The 19,364-nt window shown below is 40.6% G+C and overlaps 1 protein-coding gene and 1 long non-coding RNA gene across 14 annotated transcripts in view; one reads left to right on the forward strand and one right to left on the reverse strand.

Annotated features, from left to right (window-relative positions):
- The window catches only part of RNF216 (ring finger protein 216), a 161,203-nt gene that overhangs the window by 89,860 nt on the left and 51,979 nt on the right, over nucleotides 1-19,364 (reverse strand). For all 7 annotated transcript variants that reach the window (XM_077907696.1, XM_077907694.1, XM_077907698.1 and 4 more), the window contains 6 exons: nucleotides 17,984-18,098; nucleotides 14,494-14,633; nucleotides 10,621-10,671; nucleotides 9,577-9,714; nucleotides 7,497-7,645; nucleotides 6,925-7,003 (listed from right to left, as the gene is read on the reverse strand). In XM_077907696.1, the coding sequence (XP_077763822.1) occupies nucleotides 6,925-7,003; nucleotides 7,497-7,645; nucleotides 9,577-9,714; nucleotides 10,621-10,671; nucleotides 14,494-14,633; nucleotides 17,984-18,098 (672 nt within the window). The remainder of the gene's footprint in view (nucleotides 1-6,924; nucleotides 7,004-7,496; nucleotides 7,646-9,576; nucleotides 9,715-10,620; nucleotides 10,672-14,493; nucleotides 14,634-17,983; nucleotides 18,099-19,364) is intronic.
- The window catches only part of LOC144319499 (uncharacterized), a 39,053-nt gene that overhangs the window by 12,104 nt on the left and 7,585 nt on the right, over nucleotides 1-19,364 (forward strand). For 4 of the 7 annotated variants that reach the window (XR_013385316.1, XR_013385315.1, XR_013385311.1 and 1 more), the window contains 3 exons: nucleotides 2,665-2,792; nucleotides 4,116-4,397; nucleotides 6,935-8,344. This is a non-coding gene — a long non-coding RNA (uncharacterized LOC144319499). The remainder of the gene's footprint in view (nucleotides 1-2,664; nucleotides 2,793-4,115; nucleotides 4,398-6,934; nucleotides 8,345-19,364) is intronic. The other 3 variants (XR_013385317.1, XR_013385312.1, XR_013385313.1) reach the window with 3 other exon arrangements.

The raw sequence follows: 19,364 nt of genomic DNA on the forward strand, positions 1-19,364 counted from the left end.
AATGGTGAAAAGTATCCAGAATGTGGATGCTCTCATCTTCAGGGACGGTCAAGTTCTGAAGCACAATTCATTGAGAACATCTTATGATGCATTCTTTTTACTGGAAAATGTTACTAAGGGACATAAATGGAAATATATGGAAATATAAAATTTGAACTTATTAGGACTGACTTTAATGATAAGAATTTCCCCAAACTCATCTAATGAATTTGAGGTGATTCTAAATCAAAATGCTATAAGCACTCTAACTCCTGTGATCTACTTCCTGGATGCCCTGCCATAGGCTTTCCGTGCTCCCAGCTCATTCCCTGTCACCATGGTTCCCTCCTTCCAATGCTTCTTACTCCTGACTACAAAGTTTTCCTCTAGGCTACATCTTGCCTCATGTTCCTCACCCCAGTCACTTTCTAAGTAATTACTGAGCACCTACTATGTGCTAGGCATAAGCAAGACATACACATAGAGTACCTCCATCCTCAAAACTCTACATGTCTAAAACAGAATCAACCGAATTTCTTTTCTCCTGGAATCTTTTTCTATTTGTCTTTTTTTTTTTTTTTTTTTTGAGAGAGGGGAGGGGAGAGGTAAGAGAGGGAGAGAATCCTAAGCAGGCTCCATGCCCAGTGTGGATCCCAATGTGGGACTTGATCCCATGACCCTGAGATCACAACCTGAACCAATCAAGTGTTGGATGCTTAACTGACTAAGCCACCCAGACACCCCTCTTTTTCTATTCTATTTGCAATTGTATGTGAATAGCATCATTACCTACTTAGTGGACCAAACCAGAGAAGTCAGTCATCGGGACTTCTCCCCACCTCTAGTCAGAATTTCTCCTTCTAATCCTATCTTCTCATTACTCTTACTCTTCAAATCTGCTCCTTTTCTCCACCCCCATCATCCATTTTGGTTCTCATGATCTGTATCAGTCAGCACATGCTAGGTTATGTTGTTGGAATAGACTCAAACTTCAGTAGCTCAAAACAGAGACTTATTTCTACATGTTCATCTTGGCAGAAGAAAAAGACACAACGAACCATCAGCTCTCTTTTTTGTTGTGTTAAAAGAACACTTTAGGGCAGCCTGGGTGGCTCAGCGGTTTAGTGCCACCTTCGGCCCAGGGTGTGATCCTGGAGACCTAGGATCGAGTCCCACGTCAGGCTCCCTGCATGTAGCCTGCTTCTTCCTGTGTCTGTGCGCCTTTCTCTCTCTCTCTCATGAATAAATAAATAAAATCTTAAAAAAAAAAAAAAAGGAACACTTTACATGAAACCTGCCCTATGAACAGATCTTCAAGTGTAGAGTACAGTATTGCTAACTACGCATATAATAGCTTTTGTATCTCAGGTGACTGAAATTCCACATCTATTGCATGGCAGCTCCCTCTTTCTGCCTCTCCTGGTCTCTGGCAACCACCATTCTAGTTTCTGCTTCTGTGAGTGACTACATACCTCCAGTATATGGAATCATATGGTATTTTTTTTTTGTGAAGGGCTTATCTCACTAACATAACGTTCTAAAGGTTCACCCATGTTGTAGCATGACGGGATTTCTTTCTTTTAAAATCTTGACTAATGCTCCATCGTATAGAAAGACATTTTCTTTACTCATTCATCCACGGATAGATATTTATGTTGCTTCCATATCTTGGCTATTCTGAACAATAATGCAATGAACATGAATACAAATAGCTCTTCAAGAACCTGTTTTCAATCGACAAATACTCATAAGTATGATTGCTGGATCGTATAGCAGTTTTATTCCTTGATTTTTTTTTTTTTGGATTTTATTTATTTATTCATGACAGAGAGAGGGAGAGAGAGAGAGGAAGAGACACATGCAGAGGGAGAGGGAGAGAAGCAGGCTCCATGCAGGGAGCCCGACATGGGACTCGATCCCGGGTCTCCAGGATCAGGCCCTGGGCTGAAGGCGGCGCTAAACCGCTGAGCCACCCGGGCTGCCCTATTCCTTGATTTTTAAAACAAATTTTATCAATATATCTATCCATCCCCCACCTCCACATCCAGTGTGGAGCCCAATGTGGGGCTTGAACTTACAACCCTGAGATTGAGACCTGAATTGAGATCAAGAGGCAGATACTTAACCAACCAAGCCACCCTGGCACCCCAAGATTTTACTTTTCCCCCCAAAAATGTTCTCAGAATTTTATTTTTAAGTGATCTCTACACCTAATGTGGGGCTAGAACTTACAACCTTGAGATCAAGAGTCACACGTTCCACCAACTGAGCCAGTCAGGCGCCCCTAATTTTAATTTTTGGAGGACACTCAATACTGCTTTGATGCACCATTTTACATTCCCATCAACACTATTTTCTTTTTTCCTTTTTTGTGATAGTGAGCATCCTAGTAAGTGTAAAATGACCTCACTGTGATTTTGATTTGCATTTCCCTGATGATGAGTGATGCTGAGTGCCTTTTCATGTATCTGTTGGCCATGTGTATGTTCTTCTTTGAAGAAATGTCTATTCAAGTCTTTTGCCCATTTTTTAATTGGCTTAATTCTGATTGGTTGTTATTGAATTATAGGAGTTGCTGTGTATTAGATATTAACCCTTTATCAGAGTATTACAGATATTAACCCTTAAGTATTAATTTAGTAATAATTAAGTAGTATTAATTAATTACTTTCTCCCATTCCATAGGCTACCTCTCCATTGTTGATGGTTTCCTTGCTGTGCAAAGGATTTTCAATCTGATGCAGTCCCATCTGTCTGTTTTTGTTGTCTGTGCTTTTAGTGTTATATCCACAAAATCACTGCAGAGACCAAAGGTTAGGAAGTTTCCTATGTTTTAATTTTTAATCCATTTTGATTTTTGTTTGTGGTATATGATAACATCCAATTTTCATTCCTCTGCAGGCACCATTTGTCAAGCAGAATGACCTTTCCCCATGGTGTAATCTCAGTGCCCTTGACTGCATAGGTGTGGGCTTCCTTCTGGGCTCTCTGTTCAGTTCCATGGGTCTGTAGCTGTCTTTATGCCAGTACTATACTATTTTGATTACTGTAGCTGTGTAATAAGCTTTGAAGCCAGGAAGTAAGGGGCCTTCAGCCTTGTTCTTCTTTCTCAAAATTGTTTTGGCTATTTGGGATTCTTGACAGTTCTCTACGAATTTCAGGATTTTTTTTTTTTTCCTGTTTCTGCAAAAAAAGCAGTTGGGATTTTCATAGACTGTGATTAAATCTATAAGTGGCATGGGCAGGTAGGTATGAAATTTTAACAATATCAACTCTCCAATACACTGTGTTAGTTGATTCTAATTGGGACCTATTTGGCTTCTTGAATTAGGATATCCATTTTCTTTTTCCAGATTTTGGAAGTTTTGGGCCATTATTTTTTCAAATAAGCTTTCTGTCTCTTTCTCTCTTCCCCCGAAATTCTTGCAGCGTATACACTGGTTCACTTAATGATGTCCTTCCCATTTGTGCCTCAAGCTTTCCTTATTTTTCATACTACTTCTTTTTTCTTTCTGTTCTTCTGACTAGATAATTTCAATGACCTGTCTTTGAGTTCACTGGTTCTTTCTTCTGCTTGGTCACATCCGATGTTGAATCCCTCTAGTGAAATTTTCTATCAGTAATTGTATTCTTCAGCTCCAATTTTGATTTTTCACAGTATTTTCTTTTTGTTGATATTCTCATTTTGTTCACATATCATTTTCCTGAACTTGTTGAGCATCTTTAGGACGATTATTTTGAATTCTTTGTCAGGTAATTCACATACTTCTTTTTCTTCTGGGTCCTTTCTGGAGATCTACTTTGTTCCTTTGGTTGACCATTTTTCTTCTTGTGTGTCTTGTTGCTTTGTGGTAGGGTCCATGAATTTGAAGAAAGTCACCAGTTCCAGTCTTTACATACTGGCTTTGTATAGGGAAAGATCTTTACCAATCAGCCTAACTACAGATTCCAGGGGCCTTTATTTTGGATGTGTCTTTTCTAGACCTAATGTGTGTAAATTCCCAATTAGAGAAGTTTTGCCCCCCCCCCTTTTTTTTCAGGAGCTATTTATAATCTTTTCCCCTCTGGTGTCTATATATAGTACTGCAGGTACTCTGGAGCTGTTTTAAGCTGTTCCAACTCCTTTTTGTTCTCAGGAGCCCCCAGGCATCTAGAGAATGGCTGGTCTCATCAGTGCTGAAGTGGGCAAGAGAGAAACCAGTTCCTTCAAAAACCTCCTATCCCCAGAAGCTAGAACACTGGATGCATGCTCCACTCTTCCTTTCTCTGAGGGAGAAGCTGCCAAGTTGTATCAATCGCTGCCTCTGTCTGAACTGTGGGTCCTTTGGGGGGCAGCAGCAAGCCTCCCAGCTCTCTTGTATTCTCAGATGCATCCGGGCATCTAGAGTACACAGAGTCCTGTCAGTGCATTGAGTCAGGTGAGACAATAATCAGCCCTTTAGGCAGTACTCCCCAAAGCCAGAACACCAGACACCTGGTCCAACCTTTTCCCTCCTCAGGGAGAAGCCATGAGTTGGGGTTTTCCCCAGTTCTTTCCACAATAAACAGAGAAAGGGCAATGGTGAGCAAGTGTATGTTAGTTTAAAATGTTGTCTTTGGGGGTACCTGGCAGCTCAGTTGGTAGAGCATGTGACTCTTGAATCTCGGGGTTGGGAGTTCAAGCCCCATGTTGGGCATAGAGCATACTTAAAAAAAATTAAAAACGAGTAAATAAATGTTGCCTTTGTTCTTGGCAATCTCCTGAGTCCTGGTGCTCCTTCCTGTCAGTGCTTTAGGGTCAAGAAAGATCAAAGCCGGCCCCTTAGATAGCTGCCCAAGATGTCTGAAAGCTAGATTATACTTGAGTCTTCCCTTTCCCTCCCCTGGGAAGGAGCTAGGATTTAGGGGTTTCTTGCACGTGCAGGTAGGAGGGGCTCTGGCAAGTGAGTTCCATGAATTTTCCTACAGGCTTCAATGCAGCTGGCTATTGAACTATTTGGAATGCGGGAACCTCTTAACTGGTTTCTAAATTTTTCACAAAGGAAACTGGTCTATGTACCGTTGATCAGTGTTTCCATAGGGGGCTGGGAAAGGAGGGTCTGAGGCTACCTACTGTGTGCCACCTTGTTGACACCATCCCAAATTATGTTTTTACCACTTTTTCTGCAAGAGACTGACCTCATCCACACTAACATTTCATTGACCAAAAGAAGCTACACGGTCACCTCCAAGGTCAACAAGGCATGTATATCCCTTCCACTGAGAGGAAGCTGACAGTTTAATGTCTTTGCTTCAGATCTTAAAAGCCATTGGAACACTTTCACTGACATTCCAGGTTGATGTTCTGAAGACACTCACAGGACACTGTTTCAGACACATTTGTGCCCTTATCACTGCCCGTAACTGTCTCTGGAGAATAATGGCCTCACCTTCTCTTTGACATTTCAAATTGTCTATGAGTACTTTTCCTGGTAGGGACTAATTTGGAATCCTCAGAGGAAATGTAGTTCCCAGCTCCATCTTAGCAATTCATGGAGACTCCACAGGAGGTGGCAGTGATGTGCACCTCTCACCTGGACTACACAACAGCCAGAGATCTCGTTACATCAGTTCCCTTGCTGTTCTCCCCTCCACCACCTTAGACTGGTGTTAAAGGCCTATATAACCTAGCCCCATCCAGCATGTGAGCCTTCAGAACACTACTGCTCCTCAGATCTAGAATATTCCAATATCTTCACTCTTCTCCCACCCTTGCCTTTCCTTCCCTTGGCTACTGCTTCTCTAGGCATTCCAGTGCTCAGGGTGCTTAGGTATTTCACTTAGTTCCAAAAGTCAGAGACAATTGGGACAGCTGTTTTAGCCAACAGCCTGTGGTAGGGAGAAATTATTAAACGGACATGTCAGTTCTAAGAGTATGCCCAGACTTTAAAAGAAATGTGAATGCTGAAAACGAAAGAATAAAATTTAGTACATTAGTTTATAGTTTCTTACTCCTTTCCCAAAGATTACTTTTGTTTCTTCACTCCCTCGTAAGGCAGAGATATTATAATGTTCAACTCTGGTCATGCTATTTTATTATTATTATTTTTAAAATTTTTAAAAAATTTATTTACTTGAGAGAGAATATGTGCACAAGCAGGTGGAGGGGCAGGAGGAGAGAGAATCAGGCTCCTTGCTGAGCAAGGAGCCTGATGTAGGCTCTATCCCAGGATCCTGGGATTGTGATCTGAGCTGAAGGCAGATGCTTAACCGCATGAGACACCCAGATGCCTCGGTCATGCTATTTTAGAAAAATGACTTAAAACATACATACATCTAGGTTGATGCTAATATTTAGTAAAAACTGTCAACTATTTACAGTAGTCTGTAATTAGCTGACACATTTTAAGACATTCTTAGCTCACAGAAGAATCTAGTTAAAGAAGATTTTCAGCAGGAAGGTGACTGGATGGCTTTGGTACCCAACACAATCAGTTCTTTTAAGAATAGTTAGTGAATAATCTACCCAATGCAACAGATGCGACCATGATGCCCAGGCCTTCAACCAAAGGAGTGTTGTCTGGACTTTGAAAACAGCAGGAAGAGAGTGTATGTGTGTGTCTGTGCACATGGGGAAGGTTATTTGAACACAACAGGGAGTGAAAAAAACAACCAAGAAAAATGCTGGCACACTGAGAGAAACAAAAAAACCCTTCACATTTTACCTTACAACATCTGGCCTTATAGAAAGAAGGCATACAAGAGGAATCTAGAGCTTTGTGACTGGAATTCCACAGGTGGCCCCCATTTCTGTAACCATGTCAACCATGATTCACAAAGTATTGATCTTCATTTACTTTCATGAAAAGGAACACACACAAATCCTTCTCAGGGGTCAGCACAGAGATAACCAGCAGGTATCTGGCCATTAGTGTAGTCCACAACACCAAAATTCAAATGAATCTAGAAAATAATTTGCTTCCTTACCTTTCTGCAGCGAGGATTGGGACAACTGAACCTCTTCACATCACTGTCCAACAGAGCAGGAAAGCTGCAAGAGGGGCATCTACAATCAAAACAGTAGAAGGAATATTACTCAGAATATTAAATTGGTTCCATGTGACAGCTCATGCTAACGGAGTTTTAAGATGGACAGTCATATCTCCTTACTTTTAACTAAAACACGCACTGAGGCTCTCCTTTGTACTGGCTCTTATCCACAAATGCAGCTGCCAATTTGGGTCCTATCTCAGTGCAAACCACTCAATAAACAAAGACCCCCTATCTTTGTAAGAACAACTTGCACGTCATTTTTCCTTTATCCTCCAACCCATGTGAAATGATTGTACCTGTAAGCCAAGTGATGAAGAGGTACCAAGGAATGTAGTAAAATGTAAATATTTCCAATAATAATAATATTCCCTTATTGCTCCGAAGACAATGCCAGAAGACCTAGAAGATCCAGCTTTGTCACAGAATGTTTATCTCTGATGAAAGTGTTCAGACAGTCTAATGGGCAATGAGGTGACAGATGACACTTTCTAATTCTGAGAACTGACCTGACAAGCTCATCAGCGTAAGCTGCAGTGACTTCTTCTTCAGCTTTCCGTTCATAGTATTTATACAGGATGGTCTGAGGAAGCACCTTCTCCAGCTCACTGGTTGGGAACGAACACGTGCAACTGCCTTCCATGCAGCTGAGTTCTGACTAAATTATAACGTCAGGAGGCCAAAACAAAACAAAACCAAAAAAAAAAAAAAAAAAAAAAAGAAGGAAAGAAAATTCAACTAGATTTTTAGAAAAACAAAACCTCAGTGGTTCAATGCATCCCTCAACAGAAAGCCAATAAACAGTGGTTAAGAAAGAGACCACAAAGTCCATCTCTGATATAGGACCAGAGGGCCTCTCTCAGTGCAAACCACAATTAAGATGGAGAGCAACAAGGAAAATCACGGGATAGTATCTCTCAAGGAAGTATATGTCAGAAGAGAGTTGATTTCCTCCAGAGACCCTAAAAAGACAGGAGGTATAAGGTATCAGGGAAGGCAGAGATAAATGGTGTAAGAGGGGACTGACAAGAATATGGACGAAAAATAAGAAGGTTGTCTGACAAACCTCTGTCCAGATCCTGTCCCCTTCAGATGGTCAGGGGACTAAAACTCTTCCAAGAGAAAGGAAGACAGCCTCTGGGACAGCTGCCCAAGCAGGCCCTAGACATCGCCTTCAAAGCCATCAGTAGCACACTGAGTCCTTCTCACAACACATCACTCCAACTTCCTCTTTTACCTCTCTCATTCATTTTTAAGGACCCTTGTGATTACACTGGGCCCATCTGGATAATTCAGGATGCTCTCCCCATTTCAAGGCCACCTGACCAGCAACCTTAAGTCCCCTCCACCATGTAAGGTAACATTCACAGGTTCTGGGATGATGGGGATATCTCTGGGGGGCCATTAGTCTGCCTACTACAACATCCTGCTAGTAATAGTTACTCTGTTCTTGACTCAACTACAATTGACTTTAGAATAACTGATGTTGAATGATCTGATTATTGGTTATTTTAAAAAATTCTGGTTTTTAATCGTTTGTTAAGACAAAATAAAATAAAATTCCTTTTCATATTTTGTTACGCTGGTATCAAGAGACACTAATTTTGGACAGAGAAATATGACCTTGGACAGTTACTTCTTTTTTATTTTTATTTTTATTTTTTATTTTTTTAATTTTTATTTATTTATGATAGTCACAGAGAGAGAGAGAGAGGCAGAGACATAGGCAGAGGGAGAAGCAGGCTCCATGCACCGAGAGCCTGATGTGGGATTCGATCCCGGGTCTCCAGGATCGTGCCCTGGGCCAAAGGCAGGCGCTAAACCGCTGCGCCACCCAGGAATCCCCAGTTACTTCTTTTTTAAAAAGGCTTCTAGTTATTATTATTTTTTGTCTTTTAAAAAGTGTACTTATTTTTAAGTAACACATGGAGCTCCAACTCATGATCCCAAGATCAAGAGTCACATGCTCTTCTGACTGAACCAGCCAAGTGTCCCCATAGTTATTCGTTTTTTTTAAAAGATATATATATATTTATTCATTCATTCATTCATTCATTCATTCATTCATTCATGAGAGACACACAGAGGCAAAGACATAGGCAGAGGGAAAAGCAGGGTCCCTTCAGGGAGCCCGACGTGGGACCTGATCCCTGCACTGGGGATCATGCCCTGAGCCGAAGGTAGACGCTTAACCACTGAGCCACCCAGGCGTCCTTATTCATTTTAATACAAAGTCCTTAAAAAATTTTATTGGAAAAAAACCAACAATGCACTCTCATTTAATAGCTGCAAGGGTCTCTTTGTTTGTATTACAAAAAGGATTGATGAGTGAAGAAGCTACTGCTCTTGGAGCAGGCACAGGGGCACAGAAGAATGCTGTCACTTCCTGAGAAGAAATCCACCTGGCTTACAACCAACACAATCACACCAGCCAGGGGCTATCTGGCAATCACACACACCCCAGCTTGTCCTAACAGCTCCACCTCATCCCAGAAAGGGCAATTTCATCAGGCAGGTACAGCTACCTATAAATGCAGTCTCATACTCTGTGAGTATTTCCTGTGTGTGGACCTATTACATGATTCTTACCTTTCCAGATCCAAAGACGGCCTCTTGGGCATATCTGATGAGACATTCTTTGCAGAACAAGTGAGCATCTGCACACTGTGTCAGCTCCTCGAATGGAAACTCTCCATAGCAGCAACGGCACTCAATAAGCTGGCCATCCTGTGGGCCATTAGAGACACATGAGACACTATACATGGAGGCAGAGGGGCAACTAGATTTTATATTCCTCTACCCCCAAATACACGCTGAAATCAAAAGCCACCTCTTGAAGGCATAAAACAATGATGAGCTGTTTGCTGCTCTATACATAGCTTGAGGTGCTAGTACAAATATACAAATATGTAACTAAAGATAGAATTTTCACAGGTTTTTATTCTTTGAAGTCATCCTTTGTATAAAGTGATCATATCACGAGTCCCATGGTGCCAGAACTCTAACATTTGTATTCATATGCTAATATGATTACGAGAGGGAGAGGGACAAGTGGCACAAGGGATGTTATCCCAAAAAGCTTCCAAAGTTGGATTTTGCTCTTCTTTTAGAAGGCAGGAGTGTGAGGAGGTTGTTTCAGCCTACAGTGTATATTAACAGACCATTGAAGCTAGCTGGGGCAGCAACCTCCAATACTGTGAGCACCATGAAACTTGTTCTTCTAACGGAAGACAGACCCAGCCCCCAGTCCATTCCCACCATGTCAGAAAAGGCCTCTAGGAGAGGACAGCAGACAGTGTACAAAAGCCACCTGGTCCTGAGGTTAGACATATCTCTTCCTTCTAACTTTTTGACACCAGAATTTTAAATTTTCCTCTAAGAAAATATTCAGTGGATTGCAAGGAATGTTCTTAAAAAGAGAAACAATTCTTGTCATTATCTGTGCTTCAATTCTGAGCCAGTCTGGATTAGGAGTGCCTATTATGGTTCGATCCAACTGTAATTTGGTTGAACCACAAACCCAGCAGATCAACAGGAGATTATATAGGAACCAATATGCCACCAGGAAATGTGATAAAGAAAACAGGTTACGTAAATACCTAGAATAAATGAATTAGTGAGATTTCAAATTACCTTTTGATACTGTTCTTCATTCATCTGCAGGGCAAGCAAAAAGTCTTCATGCTGAAGAACAATACATGCAGATACAAATTTAGTAAAGATGCCACAAACACTTAGCGTTCATTTCCATAAACATAAAAGAACTCTACTAGGAATAATCATCTCTTCAGTTACACAGTTTAGTAGTTTAAAGAGATACCTCAGAGTAAATTTAAAATGCACCAGAAAGCTAAATATAAAAAAGGAAACCAAATATATTCCTGCACGATGCTGCTGGGAATGCAAAACAACACAACCACTGTGACACTTGGCACTAGATAATAATGTCACCTAAGTATTTACTCTTTGATTCATCCACTGCACTTCTAGGAATGTACCCAAAGATACTCTGGGGCAGAAATAGGAAATATTGTATGTTCAAGGTTATTTACCATGGCACTATTTATAATAGCAAGAAACAATGGAAACAACCTTGAATGTCCATCGAGGAGAATAACTGAATCAACACTAGTACTGCAGACAATGTCACTCTAGGCAGTTTTATTTTTTTAAAAGATTTTATTTATTTGAGAGAGAAAGAGAGAGGAGAAACAGAAGCAGGGGGAATAGCAGAGGCGGAGGGAGAAGTAGGCTCCCAGGTGAACAGGCCCGATCCCAGGACCCTGAGATCACCACCTGAGCCCAACACAGATGCTTAACCAACTGAGCCATCCAGGTGCCCCCACACTAGGCAGTTTTTTTTTTCTTTTTAATTATTTTATTTATTTATTCATGAGAGACACAGAGATTGAGAGAGAGAGAGAGAGAGAGAGAGGGCAGAGACACAGGCAGAGGGAGATGCAGGCTCCATGCAGGGAGCCTGATGTGGGACTCGATCCTGGTTCTCCAGGATTAGGCCCTGGGCTGAAGGCGGCGCTAAACTGCTGGGCCTTCCGGGCTGCCCACACTATGCAGTTTTAAAAAGGAAAGAAAAGGGATGCCTGCATGGCTCAGTGGTTGAGTGTCTGCCTTTGGATTCCAGGATCAAGTCTCTCGCATCGGGCTCCTTGCAGGGAGCCTGCTTCTCCCTCTGCCTCTCTCTCTCTCTCTCTCTCTCTTTTTTCTCTCTGTGTCTCTCATGAATAAATAAATAAAATCTTAAAAAAAAAAAAAAAGGAAAAATCTCTGGCTTAAGAGTGATCATCAGGATACACTGCTAAGTTTAAAAGCAAAGGACAGAAAAGTGTGTTTTCAGGTAAGAAAGATAGGTAAAAACAAACCAAACCGCCCCCGCAATCCCACCCCTCCCAATATATTTGCTTTTACATAAAATAAGGAAAGACAATAAAAAACTACTAACAATGGTTATACAGAGGGGCATCTAGCTGCCTCAGTCAGAAGACCATGTCGCTCTTGATCTTGGGATTGTGAATTTGAGCCCCATGCTGGGTGTAGAGATTACTTACATAAACTTAAAAAAATTAAAAATTCAAATCCAAAACAAACAAACAAAAAACAATGGTTATGTATAGAGGGAGTTAGGAAACATAGGAGGAAAGGACAGGGCAGAGGGTAGATCTTTCTGTTCCTTGTTTTATAGTTTTAACTTTCAGAACTAAAAATGTTTTACATAATTTGGGCAGCCCCAGTAGCCCAGTGGTTTAGCGTCGCCTTTGGCCTGGGATAGAGTCCTGGAGACCTGGGATAGAGTCCCACATCGGACTCCCTGCGTGGAGCCTGCTTCTCCCTCTGCCTGTGTCTCTGCCTGCCCCGCCCCCCCACCCCTCGTGTCTGTCATGAATAAATAAATAAAATATTTTAAAAATATATTTCACATAATTAAAGAACAAAATTAGATAAAAACAAAAAACCAATTCCTGGGGTGCCTGGGTGGCTCAGTTGGTTAAGTGTCCAACTCTTTGATTTCTGCTTAGGTGGTGATCTCGGGATCATGGGATCAAGCGGAGAGTCAGGCTCTCTGCTCAGCTCAGAGTCTGCTTGAATTCTCTCTTCCTCTCCCTTGGTCCCTTTCCCTGCTTGCATATATGCGTGTGTACACTCTCTCTCTCAAATAATAAATATTAAAACTGAAAAACCAATACCTTAAAACTTGAAAACTTGTCATTTATCGTATCACAATATCAAAACTTAATTGTTTATCAGGTTAATGGTATAACCACACACTTATTCCAAGTGATTTTATAATATTTTGATTTCATATTCCTCATCTGATATAACCTGACAAGAAAATTATAAATAGGGCAGCCCAGGTGGCTCAGCGGTTTAGTGCTGCCTTCGGCCCAGGGTGTGATCCTGGAGACCTGGGATCAAGTCCTGTGTTGGGCTCCCTGCATGGAACCTGCTTCTCCTTCTGCCTGTGTGTGTCTCTCTCTCGGTCTCTCATGAATAAATAAATAAAATATTTAAAAAATTATAAATAAATCTTAGGCTATATTCAGTAGCCTTTAGTAATAATATTGGGCTGTTGTTTCAGAAATATAAAGTATATAACAAAGAACAACAAAGAATAAGGAAAATAAGTCACTGTTAATATAGAGAATCAAGATTTTCAGCATAAGAGGAAAGTAGTACAAACATAAAAAAGAAAAATCCCTGCAAACCAAATTTGAGACCACAATCTCAGTATGAATTCCCACTAAAAGAAAATAAGGTACATTGCAGAGGTTGTTGAGTCCAGGTCCAGGTCAGGAAACACAGAGTCTGAACTTGGGTCACCTCATGCGCCAGAAAGGAGGGATGCTGTCAGGAACAACTGAGGCACTGACCCAAAGGGGATACTCCTGGGCAGATGTGGAACAATGTGGACAAGGATATGGACTCCAAAGAGTCAACCCAACACTTTAAGCACTTAAAAAAAAAAAAAAAAAAAAAAAAGATTTATTTTTTTAATGAGAGACAGAGAGAGAGAGAGAGAGAGAGAGAGAGGCAGAGACATAGGCAGAGGAAGAAGTAGGCTCCCCACAGGGAATCTGATGTGGGACTTGATCCCGGGACTCCAGGATCACACCCTGGGCTGAAGGCGGTGCTAAACCGCTGAGCCACCCAGGTGTCCCTAGCACTTTTCTGATGAGAAATTAATGACTGCGATGTTCTGATACCATACCATGGAATGTGCCAACATCTGGAAGACCTATATAACTCATGAATCAGTGTTTTACATGATAAAATCACACCAAGTGTGGAAGATCCATTATAGTGCAAGCTACGCTAACAGATTTTAATGTAACAGATGAGAGGTAATGGTGATAGATGGATCAAAAATTCTAATTTCTGCTCAAGATCTAGAATTTTATCATTGGTTATAAATAATCACTTTATTTTTGAGATTAGGCCCAATGCCTACTTCTGAATAATCTATTTTTCTGTTAGCATTTTTTTTCAAGTAAAAATAGTGATTTTTTTTTTTTTTGGGGGGGGGGTGTCTGATTTGGCAGCTTGCAACTCAAAGGCACAAGCACTTGTCAGGCCACCATCACAGGATGCAGTAGAGGTGCTGTGTGGAGATTTCCCATTCTGTCACACAGAGCATCAAAAGGTAATGTTCAAAGGTCAAAATTTGATAAAATAAATAAATTTTACTGTTTCGTTGAAGGCATTATTTTTTTATTATATTATTAATTCATTATTTATTAAATTTTTTTTTAAGAGAGTGCATGCACGTGTGTGCATGAGGGGGGTGGAGAACAGAGGGAGAGGGAGAGAATCTTAAGCAGGCTCCACACCCAGCACAGCACGCTTCCAAACCCAGTTTTGTTTTTTCAAAAGCTTTATAGTTTATTCAAACCAACCACTTCAGAGAGAATACAAATCTTAAAAGACAGTTTTATTCTAAACCCTAAAAGCAAACCAGAACACCTGAAACACACCCCAAATCCATCCTCCTACCTCTGCCATTTCTTTGATTTTCTGCTCATAGAACTCCTGCTCTTGCTGCACAGCTGGAAGAAGGGCACGCCGGTCATAGGACCTACAATGTCGCCGCTTATTTTCCAGAAAGAACATCCTCTTTTCTATTTTTATGTCACCTAGAAGACATGTGACAACGCAAAATCATGCATACAACTGTTGCTAGGAATCCAGGGCAGCCATTTCAGTCTTCTGCAGCCTACTCCTCCTCATACCCTCCAGCAGTACAGTATGTTTTTGACTCTCTGATCATGTTGCCTGCATTTGGGAAAATTTGGCTCCTTACCATTCCCTAACTTACCATAAACATATTTTGATTTTCATGTTTTCTTTTCCCTTGTTATGCTGTAAATGGAATGTTCCTCCCATCCTGGCAATATTACACTGTGTGAATATATTATACTTTATTATCCATTCTACTGAGAACAGCTGGGTTTATAGTTCTGGGTTACTATGAACAGGTTGAATGTGTCTGCAGTTCAGCAGAGCATACACGAAGGAGTGGAAGTGCTGGATCATAGATAGGCATTTTTGCAGCTTTAGAAAACAGTGCCGGTTTTTCAAAGCAGTTGTGCCAATTTACACTCTCTCCCCACTGGCAATGCATCACACCACACATCCTTATTACTTGCACTGTTAGCCTCTAATTTTAGCCATTCTGGTAGGTGCACATGTGTCTGATGAATATTTTTTAAACTTTTTACTTTGAAAACCTTCATAAAGAAAAGCTGAAATAGTACCTAAATCCATTAATATGTAACATTTAGAATAAAAGATAACAGAATGACAAATATTAGACCATGTAATTGGCCCGTTCATTTTTATTTCTGTGGATTTGGTAATTTATATTTTCTAGAAAACTGTCTATCCCACCCAGATCTTCTATTAACTCTCTAAAGTCTCTTCTTCATAGTATCTTTTGGCTTTATCAATATTTACTCTATAATTAGGTTCCTGATACTTCTCCCACTTTATTCTCTTCAACAATTATTTTAGCTATTCCAGTGCCTTGCCTTTCCATATAAATTCTAGGATAAACTTGCCTTTAGCTACCAAAAAGTCTTGCTAGGATTTTGATAGGAATTAAAGTAAGTCTGTTTTACCAATTTGGGGAAGATTTACATCCTTATGATGTTGAGGCTTCCTGCCCAAGATCACTAGCTTTGGTTTCTGCGGTTTTCTAGTTTTTATTACAAGTCTTATACATGTTTTGTTAGATTTAAAGCAAGAATTTAATGGGAGGGGGAAAAATTATAAATAGTACTGTACTTTTAACTTTGATTTCCATATGCTCACTGCCAGTATACAGAAATACAATTGGTTTTTGGAGACTGACTTATACCTTGCAATGATACTAAATTTAATGAGTCTAGAAGTATTCTCAGTAGATTCCTTGGTGTTTCCTCATTGGTTATAACTTCTAGCACACGTTAACTGCAGTAAACAGAAGATATCCTTCTCCTGTTCCCGATTTAAGGGGAAAGGTTTAGCCATTAAACAATATTAGCTTTAGGTTTTATTGTAGAAGTTATCAAATTGAAGAAGTTCCTCTCAAATTCCTAATTTTCTGAGTTTTAGTCAATAGGTGTTAAACATGGTTAAATACTTTTTCTGAATTAATTTATATGGTCATATAATTTTCCTTCAACCTGTTAATATGGTGGATTATACTGTTTTTCAAAATACTAAACCAGCCTTGCACCCCTGGAATACACATGACTTGGTCATGGCACATAATTTTTTTTTTTATGTTGCTAACTTCTATTTGTTGAAATTTTGTTAATAATGACTTCTGCATGTTTATTCATAAGGGATATTGGTCTATAGTTTTTTGAGCTGTCCTTGTCTGCTTTTGTTATCTGGGTTAATACTGACTTCATAAAAGGAATTGGGAAAGTGTTTCCTACTCTTCTATTTTCTAGAAGATATTATACAGAATTAGTGTTAATTCTTTTCCAGTATAACCAAATGAGGCTGGAGATTTCTTTTTTAGGAGACTTAAAATTATGAATTCAATTTCCTGGAGAGCTATGGGGTGCTATTCAAATTACCTATTTCAATATGGGTAAGTCTCGGCATTTTGTGTTTTTAGAGGAATTGGTCCATTTCACTTAAATTGTCAAATTTATGTGTGTAATGTTGTTCACGGTATTCTGCATTGGCTGTCTGTGGAGTCTACTGTAAGATCCCCTATAAAGAGTGAGAATTCTTGATACTGGTAATTTGTCTTTTTTCTTGGTTGGCTTTGTGAGATGGTATGTTTTTTTTTTTTTTTTTTTTTTTTTTGGTATGTTATATTTTTTACTGATGTTCAGTTTACATCCAGATTCTACCCAGACTCTCCATGAGAAGATCATCTACTGGTCAGTTCATAAAATGATAAAAAGAACAGTGGAGGGAGAATCCTGACTCCCTCTTAGAGCCAAGCAATGTATAACCCAAATAGCGGTGCCTGGATGGAAAAATGGCCGAAAATGTGAAAAATTAGATTCTTGAAGCAGGATTTTCAGACTATCGGTACTTGTCAATTGCTGTCAAGGAAGGTTAAGTGTATCTGTAAGTTGTACGTATTAATGCTGTATGTTGTCTCTAACATAGCAGGCTTGTCAGGAGTACTCTGTCTACCCAGACTTGCAAAGAGATTCTGACAAGCTAGAGGAAGCACACAGAGAAGGACAGTCAGAAAGACAAAGCAGCAACAGACAGATTCCAAGTCTTTTCACAGACAAGAACTACACTCATGGCAAGAAATTTCAGGAATGTACATTTAACCTGATATAGAGCTGACCAACAAGGGAGTGGACCATCTTGCAAAGTGGTACTTTCTTTTCTCCACCACTGACAGAAACAAATACGGAATGACTATATATTTGGGATGTCGAGTCTAAACTGAATAAATTTAGCTGAATGAAGAACCACCTACACACTTCCCCCACTTTCTCATTCTTTGGCAAACCTGTGAGAACGTCCATGGGAGAGCACTGAATCAGACTAGCTTGGAGGGGGGGGCGCTCAGCTCAGCACTGTTAAGGAGCTGCTGGTTTTTTCCATGCAGAAGCCACTCTCAGGTGCAGAAGCCACTCTCAGGTGCACAAGCGATCCCTCTGCAGTGAGCAATCAATCTCTGGTCTAGATAATTTTATTAGAGATAAAGCTAATTTTTGTCAGATCTTCAAGACCAGTCCTCCAACCCCCAGCTTGAGTGTGTTCCCAAACACTTTTCCACACATGAATAGAGAATTCACTACACACAATGTTCCGGTCACAGTGGGTAGAAAGAAAGAAGGAGGGCGACAACCACAGCCACTTCTTAAACATACAGATCCCCAAAGCAGGCCACACAGCCAGTTCTTGGGCTAGCCTGGCAGGTGGGCCATGCCACAGCGGCCTTTTTTGGCTGCATGGGAAGGAGAGGGTTCTGCACAGCTGCTTCACATATTTGTCAGCAAAACTCAAAGTTGTCCATTACCTTGTTCAAACTTGAAATCTATATAAGAATACTGATTCATTTCTTTTCTCTTTTTTCTTTTACCACTGGTTTCTGGTGATAGCTCCTGCCATTTTTTAATGGCATCAGAAAAGGCCTAAAAAATTGAGAAATGGAAAAGTTAGTGCTGTAAATGGGACACAAAAATACAAGCAACCCCAAATCTCATTCTGACTCACAGTTTTAGCTAGGTCCCCTGCATAGCTTACCAGAAATAGGCTGTAGCAAAATGAACAGGGAGCATTTCATTATTTTCGCTTTGACTTTCATCAACAGCTACAAGGGCAGAACCAAATGCTTACTGACAAAGGGCAACATAAGAAAACAGCAAGTGTGCAAGCTATCCTTGGCTATGTACAGGGTGGGTCACCTAAGAGATGGCTGGTGAGTCAGACTCTACAGGCATACCCTAAATGGCATACCTCTGGCCAATGGTTCCCCATCTACTTCCCACCAAAACCTTTAAATTCCTTGCAGCTTCATCTGCATCCCCTTTTTGTACAGCACACTGAGGGCAAAAGTCTTATGCCAGTGATGATTCCTTTTGTTCCATATCCTCTGCTTCTTTTAAAATCTTTTCAATTGACATTTCAATTGACTCAAGTCTTTGTCATCTTTAAAAAAAAAAAAAAAAAAAAAAAAATCCCTGGCCTCCTTCTCCTTTCGGGTTCCAGCCAAAACACCCCAGCCCGAACTTGTCAAAGGGACCATCTGTCCATGTTTGCTCATCTCACCTTTGTGCATTTCACAACTTCCTTCAATCCAGGACCGAAGACCCTCTTTCTGCTAGCTTATCTCCTTGGTAACAGGAGGCAAACTCCAGCCCCTATGTTTTAGTCATCTCACCTGGCCTCTCTTGGCAGTACTGAGAACACTGATTTCTACCTGCACCTGGTGTCCCTCCTCCTCTCTGCTGACTCCTCACCACCCTTGGCTCTCTCTCTCCCTGTGCCTACCTCATCCAGGCTGGGGAAGTTGCCCTGCATGTGCTGATGACCCTCATAATCCCACCTCTTTTGGCCATTCAAGGACCCAAATGAATTCTTTGTACTTGGATGTCTCACAGGCCTCACTCAACAGGCTGGAAACTAAATGCTTGAGGATGAATTCATGATTCTTTCCTTCCAAATTAGCTCTTCTACAGCATTCCTCACCCCAGGAAAGGACACTCCCCAAGCCCCCTTACTGAACATCTACTTAAAGAACATTCAGGTTTGTGGTTAAATTTTTCTTGCTCAGGGAGGCCCTCCTGGAGCCTCTCAAGTCCACCCTACGTCCTCCTGTTACAGTTTTTCCAAGCACTTTATGTTTTTCTTTTGAAAGATAATAGTAATGATACATTTATTTGTTGGATTCTGTTTCA

The sequence above is a fragment of the Canis aureus genome, chromosome 8, assembly GCF_053574225.1.
Source record: "Canis aureus isolate CA01 chromosome 8, VMU_Caureus_v.1.0, whole genome shotgun sequence".
Lineage (NCBI taxonomy): Eukaryota > Metazoa > Chordata > Mammalia > Carnivora > Canidae > Canis > Canis aureus.